Below are 10,210 nucleotides of genomic sequence, written 5' to 3' on the forward strand. Positions count from 1 at the left end.
ACTAACTTTGGTTCAAGGTTGGGAGCAGAAGATCAGCTAGAAGAAGATATGTTACTCAGTCTTATAATAAAACATCTTTGGGACTCCTAGATTTGGTCAGGCTGTTATCCATGGACTAGCAGGACAAACCACATTACTGGGGAGAAGTACATTGAAAGGCAGCATAAAATTGCTGTGTTAGGCAGTTTAATATTTTCCCCAATAAACTTGAATGATTGGATTTCACAATCGATTGGGTTCTCATATTATTACAATTATCACCATCATGGATCACTGTCTTTCAATTTTTCAAACAAATACTACAATAAAGATAATATAATACAAATTAATAAACTTTGTCAACCCCAGGTTTTTGGATAAATGATTTGAGCTGCTCTTCTTCTCATTAAAGGCTTATTTAGATTTAAAATGAACACGCTTTTACTTTGTATCTGATTACATTTGTATTTTGCTTAGCAGGCTACTACTCATTCAATGGGAGTTTTGTGTATGCTTCTTATTGTCATTTTATGTATTAAGTTCAGGGAGTTGTAAATGCATTGCATTCTACTCCTAAAATACAAAAGAAAAATAAAGAATGGATTTTAAAAACGAACATTGTTTTCTATCAGTGTGCTAGCTTCTTGACTCACAGCTGGATGTGTTGATGCTATGTTCTGACGTCATGTAGGTGAGTGACGTCAGACAGGAACCAGCGTTAGGGAGCTTGACAAATCAAGATGGCGTCCCACGCCGAAGCAGGAAAGAGATTTCAGAATAAATAAAACTCATTCGGAACAGTTTAACTTTGAGTGCCATCTCGACAAGACTTCGTTCGCATTTTGAAAAAACAAGACGGAGCAGATACAGGTGAGATGAGTTTGTGTTTACATGTGGGCTCAGTTTTGTTTCAGGGGCGGTGTCAACGGAGACAGTCGTCTGTCCTACCCAGACACACAACGTTACAGGGAGGCCACTGCCGAGGCTAAGTGTGTTAGCACGAACAGTAGCTTCTCCCCGAAAATATTAGCCAGTAGCTAGTGGTGACTGTCAGCGACGTAATTAATCCCACCTCAGTATTCCTCTAAAACCAACAAATGCCACACCCGGCGTTGACTTCTTGTCTAAAGTGTGTCTCTATGTTTGCTGTTCGCGCGTTGAGCTAGCAGTAACCAAAGATAGTAGTAGCTTAGCTTGTTGCTAATTAACGCTATCCCAACTTAGGTAATACTTGCCGATGATTACATCGTACCTCAGTGCGTCTACTGGCGATAATGAGCCATACGTGGCAGCTAGGTGCTTTGAAACGTCAATTTCCGTAGTCTTGCTTGAATATATGATGAACTACAGTTACTGCGATGCTTTCGTTATCGTTGCAAGTTATTAGCAGTTTAGCAACCCAAGCCAGCTAACCTAACCACTAACATTAGCACTTGTTATGTTATGTTAACTGTGCTCTAACCATGAGTACTAATTCATTGGAACAACAACTTGCGGTGGTTGGATGTTATGTAACGTTAACCCTAAGTGCTGTAAGCTTTTAACCACAGGGTAACTAATAACTCAACATTAGTTAACGCTGAGAAAATCTGACAGAGAGATACACATTCTGATCATGTGTAGCCCATTTCCACGCATCATCAGCCAGAGAGCGTGTAGTCTGGTCGTAATTATAAGTACAAAACGCGAAACTGGACATGTCCAGTTCCCAAGTCAGTGTAGTACATGTTGCCTGCCTGTAGGTTGCAGTTTGACTCAGATGTGTTAAAAGGTTTAGGTTTTCACATTTATGCCCCTGGTCACTCTCTTGGAGTGCCTGGGGCCTTTACTGGCCATTTTATATTTTCAAAAGAAGGTACCAGAAGGCATAGACTGATAACAAGATGTTAATGTTCAGCAACCCTTTCATGCCAGAGATCCACCCCAATTTGACCAGGATGAATCATAGTCATATTTTAGGGTCCTTAGTCTCTCATTATTAGTCTCATTGGTGATTTAAAAAAAATGTTTTAGTGAAACTGTTACTCCGTAAGTATAAGTGGATGTATGACTAATGTCTCAGCAACATTATAGATGCCTTAAGCAGTTTCTGAAAACTGGGAAGCAGACAGACTATAAAATAAACTAATTGAAACAGAGCATTAAGCATTATAATATGTGATTATCAGTTACTTATGGTTTAGGTGTAAGTAACCTGTTCTCTAGGTGTCCAGTAGACATCTTTGTGCAGTCCTGTGGATCCAAGGCCAATATTCACCTTCCTTTGAGCAAAAGTTTGATCCCACAAATTCCTGAGAAAATTGTCTGCCTCTCTTTGGCTTGATAGATGCTCATATTTTGTCACCAGGCATTCATTTTCTGTCTTAATCCTATTTTGTGAGTAGTGTACAGTTGGCTTGTGTGTCTCTTTTGTAGAAATATCTGGCTATATGGTCTCATATGGGGGATTGATGAGATTGGATTTAATCAAGTGAACAAGCACACAAAAGCAAAGAGATGTCGGGTTGGGTGTTGATTTTCAATGCAATGCAATATTTGCAACCCAATCATATATCAATGAGCCATTTGATTCAGTGTTTATTTAAAACTTAGCTTGTTGGAGCTTTAAGAACATTATACTGACAAATCAGCCTCTTTCATCCGTGTAAATGGATCAGATTAATCACTTTTCCTACTGAACATGGGTCTACACCAGCACACAGATCAAAGTTCTGTGTCAGCAGATGTGAACACAGTGGCGTCTCTGTGTTGATAATGACAGGCATTGTTGCACAGCATGACCAAGTAATGGGATTATGTGACTTGATATGCAAAGCCAGTGGGATAATGAAGAGTTTTAATTTGAATAGAAGGGACATTTTGCACAACCATGTGATAAAGTGTCATTGCTCTTATGCTTTGATTATAACTGTTCAGTAGGACGAGTTTCTGAGCTCAGTGAAAGACATAAATGAAAGATATGTAAATATCAGAAGCCTCCATATCAGACAAAATGTCACAACTGCAGGCAGGTGAAACTGGGGAAATCCACTTTGGGCCTGTTTTCAAACTTGTGCATCATGGTCTGTTTTGAAGATACATTCATCTATGGCTTGTAATTATCAACCCTTTGTCAACTAAAAAAAAACGTGGCACTTTTGTTGCTCACTAACTTATGGAGTCAGGTCTTTTTTCAGAGTCTCTAAATGGCTGCGAGGAAGTCTGGATCAGATGCATACAACAATGGTGAGTGCCTATATCTAATACATGTTTCACTGTTTGACCATTGTTTTGAGCTGTGAGTTAAGTGTAGGTTGAAGATCTGCTGGTGCTTATATGTCAAGTGTCTCTTCCTCTAACCTATGTTCACTTTGTTTTTGTACACAGGACCCATCAGCTACCTTGATGATGTTCCCTTCAAGATTAATGAAAAATTCCGCTGCCCAGCCAAAGTGGGGGTGCCTGTTGGCTTCTGCCTGCCTGACTGTGGCTCTTTGCTTGTGGACACACAGGCAAGTCAGGTGTAGGGGAGATGTTGATTTTGCACTGTTTTTAGCCGCTGCACTTACATACATCTTTGGATCATCCTCACAGCAGTGCTTAACCGAGCTGATCCACACATATTATGGCACTCATCATTATGTGGCTTGCTCTCAGTCCTGCTTTGTAAACATTACATGAATAGTCATACTGGAAATGAGCAAACTAATTATTCTCAGCTTATAGTAATTTAGATCATCATCATGTCACTCTTGTATTGATAATTATTTTCCTTTTCTCTGTTACTCTATGTGCCCGCTTTGCACTTCATCCCCATTCTTCCTCTCTCTACAATCTACAATGTCAACAGTATGACTTTTCTTTGGAGAGGCGAAGTGTGCGTTGGGGGGTTGAACTGGCTGAGGCCAGAGCAGCAGAGGCCAGAGCAGAAGAGGCAGCAGCCAAGCAGGAGGCAGAGAATAGAGAGTGTTTGGCTCAGGCCCAGGACATTGATGGTGGTGGAGGGAAGATACCCCGGTCTGCTGCAGACGACCAGGACCTTCTACCACCAGCATTGAACCCCGTCCTGGCAGGGCTGAGCCATAATGCCATCCTCACACCACTGCCTGCCCCAAGCCTTGGCCCCAGGAAAACCCAGCCGAGCACTCCTCAGCCACACAGCCTCAACCTAGCTGACTTTGAGCGGGAAGAGGACCCCTTTGACAAGTTGGAGCTCAAAACTTTGGACGATAAGGAGGAGCTCAGGAACATCCTCCAGAGCCAGCCCCAACCTCAACCTCCTCCTTCTGTATCCCCACCAGAGGTCTCCCAGATGGGGTCAGTGTCACGTGGAAACAGCCCATCTCCTCCCAGCATCAACACCAGCCTCCCAGCCAAACCAGGCTTTACCCACAAACCCAATGGGTTGGTTGCCTTGCTGGACATGGACAGAGTTGGGCATCCTGGGAGAGTGGGGTTTGACACGGATGACCGACCATGTAACATCCGCTCTCTGACTTTTCCCAAGCTCTCTGACTCTGGTGACCCAGAGCCAGTGAAGTACTGCCCACTCCCTGCACCCATCCCTGCTCCACGACAGAACCTACCCAATGGCAGTCCGCCGGCCATACCCAAGACCCAAGTTATTGTTGCCCCTGAGCCACAGCCACCCAGCCACACTAAGAGTGGCACACTGAAACTGGTGAGTGTACATACAGTATACAGTATATGACCAATTGCATGTATGGTTTGTGTGTGGTATGGCAACTCAGATTGGGAGATGGTAAGTAAGAAATATGATAATATTTTGATATTCACTCATGTTTTTTCACTAGGCCAACCCAGGGTCAGGATCTGCTGGTCTGCCGTGTGGCGGAGCCCTGCTCAGCATGACCCCCAGCGAACGTCAGTGTGTGGAAACCCTTGTAGGCATGGGCTACTCTTACGAGGGTGTGCTACGGGCCATGCAAAGACAAGGGCAGAACGTGGAGCAGGTGCGACTCCCTCTCACACCAATGCACAGAAATCTGGATTCCTAGCCTACTTACTGTCCGACATGTGAAACAGTTCATTATTTGTGTGGTTGTGCAATTGTGTTCAGTGACGCATCAATGCATCTGTAAATATAGCCTTAAATTAAAATAAAGTTGTTGCATTACACTGTCTGTTGTCTCAAAGGTTAGGGCAATAGATCAGTTCCTGTGGTCTCTACAGAATACTAAACAATATGACCTTACCAACCATTGTCACATGAATATGGCAGCAGTAGATAAATAAAAGCAAAATATAACAGGTTCTATGGAGTTGCTATCTAAGATTTAATTTTTACCAGCTGGTTTTAAATGATGAACTAGCACCTGGCATTACCAATTTATAAGATGTAAGCCAAATACAGCATGAAGAGGGCGATAAATGAATCTCACAAAACATCATGTAATTTCAATCCATAATATATTTTATTTCTTTCACAAAATCAAACTAGAATCCTCACATTGATCTTTTGTTCGTCTATTATGCAATACTTATTTTAAGTCTAATTAATTTCATATCCAAAGTAGAGGTATAATAAACTTGGACTTATTGTTTGTTCAAGGTACTGGATTATCTTATTTTGTCTGGACGTCTGTGTGACCGGGGCTTCGATGCAAGTGCAGTGGAAGAATGTTTAGAGATGTACCAATGCTCAGAGGAAAAGGTTTGTACAGTATATTTCAAAAACATGCATTGTGTTTATATGTTAAGTCAGATCGCTGGAGAGAGAAAACAATGTTTAGTCTTTGAAATATGAGTTATACTTCTACATTTCCCTGTCTGTTAGTAATTTAGCAAAGTCTGTAGATTACATTAATAGATTTTATGATATATAGTAGTTCAATTTTTTTTTTTATCCTTCCTAGGCCTTGCAGTTCCTTGAACTAATGTCGAGATTTGGTGAAATGGGATTTGAGCGGGATGCCATCAAAGAGGTGCTGCTGGTCCACAACAATGATCAGGACAAGGCTCTAGAGGACCTGATGGCTCGTGCCGCAGCTAGCTGAGCCAAACTAGCCAGCCAACCAAAGCCCAGCCCAGGGCTTGCCTCCCGCTACCACCCAACACAGCATCTTTCCTTCTGCCTACCCTGTCACACCATGCCCTGTCCTTGCCTTGGCTGTGGAAGGGACAGCTGGGAGACAGTTGTATTTCTCTCTGTGCTAAAACGTATTGTGTCTCAGCACTTCTTAAAGACTGTGTGCCTAGAGTGGAGGGGGTCAAAGTGTAACAATTCTTCGTGGCGGTGTTTTCTTTTTTTTTCTTTTTTTTTTTTTTTTTTTAAAGAAATCCTGGGGGTGGGCTCCAGGATTTGACACTGATAGGTTTTCAAGAATGCAACAAATGACTGAGCTGGGATGGAGAAACTGGAAGAATTGGGCTGTGGCGTTTTGATGCCATTCTGATTTGCTTCCACTCGGAAGTCTTTATCTGACTGCAGGCAAAGCTGCAGGACCGAAAGGGGAGAGACAGTGAGTGCAACACAGAAAGACCAGTTTGAACTCTTAAGACTCCCTACAATTAAGCTGCCATCTTCCACTGCTCAGTGCAGACCTAGTAAATGGTGGAGGGGATAGGGGGCCTTGTGGAGGCTATCTTCAAACTGAACCTACTAACATTAAAAGTAAGAAAGAAAAAAAAAAAAAAAAGGCACAGTCACCAGACAGAGAACTGACTCTCAAGAAGTGCCCTCTCTGCTCTGGTGCCCTGCACCTAGTTCTGTTCAACTTAATGCTTTCATTTATTCATGTCTGTATTTCTGTTCATTTGAGCACTTTTTCATCTCAGTTTAAAGATTCCATTTCTTTGCTTTCTGTTTTAGGAACTGCATAATAGATCCTTAGTCATTATAACTCAGAACATAAGAGATACTACTGCCCCAGTATGTTCTTTGACCTGCACTGGAATGGCCTGTTGAAGGAGTGGGGAGAGATGGGGAAAGTTCCTCTGTAGGAAATATTAAGAAATATCCCACAACCCACTGGCACTGAGGTGTCGCATACTGCACAGGCGCACACACATTTCATAATTATCGACTTATTTAAAATAGTACACTGACACTTTCATTTAAAAATAAAGAGTTTGATATGATAATGTAAGATATGTTAACTTACAAAAGTGACACTTTTAACTGTCATGGACTTTTGTTTGCAGACTGGAAAAGAGTGAGTGGTTTAAAAAAGAAAAAGATGTAAGTGAGGGTTGCTTTTGCAGCCTCATCACAGTGCAATAGAGATATTTCATATTTGTGACTGATGACTGGTATTTTGAGCCTCAAGTTATTGTTGGGAGATGAGGAATGGTTGTCAAGCCTTGTTTGAAATTTGGATGTAATTAGAAAAGGTTCGATTTCAGTGATTTCTATCATTTATTCTGTTATTGGATTTCATGCCACAAAATCTCATCAAACATGACTCTGATTTGTTGACTTGTCCACTTTTTTTTTCTCGTGTATTATGAAATGAGAGTTCATCTTGATTTTAGGTTTGTTGGCATCTCCACAGTCTTAAATGTAAAAGTAAAAAGAAAAAAAAGGTTCAGTCACCACATGCCAAAAACATTTTCCCAAATGTTGATTAGGTATCATTGTTTAAAAGAAGGCCAGCATCCTTTATTTTCATAGTATGTGTTAATGGACCTCCAGAGTTTCATGCTACATATGTTTAAAAAGCATGGCTGCTCAGATGCACCAAGGGCAAAGATGGCAGAAATTTCCATAATCTTGAGCTCTATAGTACTGATGGGGATTATGAGAGGCATGGTAACAGATTAAGGGCTTAAAGTTAGCAAAAAGTGACTCGGAGAACTGGCACTTAGCTTGAGCGAGGTCCAATACTTTGTCCCGTGTTCCACAGATGCAAGTAGAACATTTCTAGCTACCAATCTATTTTAGAACAACCTTTGAGTTTGACATATTTATTTATTGTGCCGTTTATTGTCAAAACAGACGTAATTTTACTTGATTTAGTATCTGTACTTCTATCGAAGTCTGGTATGTGGTTGACATTAAGAAGTCTTTTCAACGGGTTCTGTTTTTTAATAGCCTTCCATCTTGATTTACTGTGATGAAGATGAACAGCACTCTTACCTTACAGACAAACACATAAGTGGTATTATTGTCTCCATACATAACTCAAGTGTGGTTTTGTTAATCATACATAAAGCAAGCTGATGTCCACTTGCCTCTCCTCTTACAGCCACAAAGGCTTGGCTGAATACAGTATAACAGGTTCTGGACCTTCTCCATCAATGCCTCCTTCCATTTCTGTTGTGATCTTTTAGTTATGCAGGGATGAAATGCAGCTAGGTTATCATTATTTAAGGGATCGAGTTTAAAGGTTTATATATCAGATCCACTTTTACGTCACCACTTTATAGAACATGGGGCTCTAATGAATCTAATGAACATTGATCTTAATGGTATACTAGACGGAGGGTGAGCTGAGTGTTCTTTCCCAAGCTCCTACAATGTGATTTACAAAATGTTCAATTTCCTCTTGAATGAGCTGGAAAATCCACATGATTAAATGTGCACATCTTTTTAGTGGTGAGACTTGGTTGTTGCTGGTGTGGCTTTTTGAGTTTAATTTGATAATGGTTATTTTTTTTCCAACTATGGTCATGACAGATTAAATGTGTTACATGAAGGTGGTGAGGAAATACAACTTTCCTGCTCCTTGTTTTCTGTCTTCTACAACAAATGCATTTTTTAATTCTCTATGTTCATTTGACAAGGCAGCAACAACATAGATGATTGTCCATCCAGGTATTGTCAGTGGAAACTGGAAACATCCAACTGTGAGGCCTAGTCAGCAGAAAAATGACGAATATGCAACAGAATAGAGGCCATATTTGGCCTGCCTGAGCTTACCAGGGTAAATAAACTGAGACAACTGTGAAGTAACGGTTAATGTCTGTTAATTGATCAGAGTTAAGGTCCTACATAATGCAGACTCATCTGTGTGATTTCAGATTTCCACATCAGCCATGTTTTGGTGGTCATGCAGTGGATGATGAAGAAGACTGATTAAGTTCACTAATTTTTTTGCTAGACATACATTTGACTCCCTTGATCCAAGTTTCACCAAACCTGGTACATATCCTGTTTATAGGACCCGAACACTATCTCTATATTTGATTTGAGATATCATGGATCGTTTTTCCATGATTACCTAATATTCTTTTGTGGGTGTGGTCAAATATATTTAATCTGCTATAACTCTTAAATACTTAATTCAATTGCAACAAATTTTGTCTTAATTATACAGACTGAAACCACAATTAAGACAGCAGAGTCTGATGCAGTTTCGCCACTAGAGACATTAACTAAAAAACATACTAAACAAAAACAAAGAATATTTGCTTAATAGTGATAGCTAGAAACATGGTTCCCCTCATAAAATGTAGGGAATGTTAGCTTGTAAATAGCATGTAGATAACACTTAATATTAAGATGTTTTTTTTTTTAAAAGCCACAACAGAGAAGAGATCAACTCATGTTTTTTCACTAGACACCCAGGGTCAGGATCTGCTGGTCTGCCGTGTGGCGGAGCCCTGCTCAGCATGACCCCCAGGAACGTCAGTGTGTGGAAACCCTTGTAGGCATGGGCTACTCTTACGAGGGTGTGCTACGGGCCATGCAAAGACAAGGGCAGAACGTGGAGCAGGTGCGACTCCCTCTCACCACAATGCACAGAAATCTGGATTCCTAGCCTACTTTACTGTCCGACATTGTGAAAAGTTCATTATTTGTGTGGTTGTGCAATTGTGTTCAGTGACGCATCAATGCATCTGTAAATATAGCCTCTAAAATTAAAATAAAGTTGTTGCATTACACTGTCTGTTGTCTCAAAGGTTAGGGCAATAGATCAGTTTCCTGTGGTCTCTACAGAATACTAAACAATATGACCTTACCAACCATTGTCACATGAATATGGCAGCAGTAGATAAATAAAAGCAAAATATAACAGGTTCTATGGAGTTGCTATCTAAGATTTAATCTTTTAACCAGCTGGTTTTAAATGATGAACTAGCACTGGCATTACCAATTTATAAGATGTAAGCCAAAATACAGCATGAAAGAGGGCGATAAATGAATCTCCACAAACATCATGTAATTTCAATCCATAATATATTTTATTTCTTTCACAAAATCAACTAGAATCCTCACATTGATCTTTTGTTCGTTATTATGCAAATACTTATTTTAAGTCTAATTAATTTCATATCCAAAGTAGAGGTA

At 40.5% G+C, this 10,210-nt stretch overlaps 1 protein-coding gene across 2 annotated transcripts; it reads left to right on the forward strand.

The window, feature by feature from the left end:
• The first annotated feature begins 713 nt into the window (after nt 1-713).
• On the forward strand, nt 714-7,396 carry ubap1 (ubiquitin associated protein 1). 2 transcript variants are annotated; one of them, XM_022745467.1, is made up of 7 exons: nt 714-849; nt 3,144-3,204; nt 3,346-3,470; nt 3,809-4,639; nt 4,773-4,931; nt 5,531-5,632; nt 5,835-7,396. In XM_022745467.1, the coding sequence occupies exons 2-7, from the start codon at nt 3,165-3,167 to the stop codon at nt 5,973-5,975; spliced, it is 1,398 nt and encodes a 465-aa protein (XP_022601188.1). In that variant the 5' UTR covers nt 714-849; nt 3,144-3,164; the 3' UTR covers nt 5,976-7,396. The 2 variants fall into 2 exon arrangements, with proteins under 2 accessions (XP_022601188.1, XP_022601187.1); XM_022745466.1 differs by having other exon boundaries at nt 3,156-3,204.
• The last annotated feature ends 2,814 nt before the right edge of the window (nt 7,397-10,210 follow it).

This window comes from Seriola dumerili, unplaced genomic scaffold, assembly GCF_002260705.1.
Source record: "Seriola dumerili isolate Sdu_G_001 unplaced genomic scaffold, Sdu_1.0 BDQW01000088.1, whole genome shotgun sequence".
Classification (NCBI taxonomy): domain Eukaryota; kingdom Metazoa; phylum Chordata; class Actinopteri; order Carangiformes; family Carangidae; genus Seriola; species Seriola dumerili.

What these genes read in the sequence shown, in the direction of transcription:
- ubap1 (XM_022745467.1), top strand. Translation starts at nt 3,165, where the DNA reads ATGGCTGCGAGGAAGTCTGGATCAGATGCATACAACAATG. An exon ending in AGAGTGGCACACTGAAACTG is followed by an intron (nt 4,640 to 4,772) that starts GTGAGTGTACAT and finishes TTTTTTCACTAG; the next exon opens with GCCAACCCAGGGTCAGGATC. An exon ending in ACCAATGCTCAGAGGAAAAG is followed by an intron (nt 5,633 to 5,834) that starts GTTTGTACAGTA and finishes TATCCTTCCTAG; the next exon opens with GCCTTGCAGTTCCTTGAACT.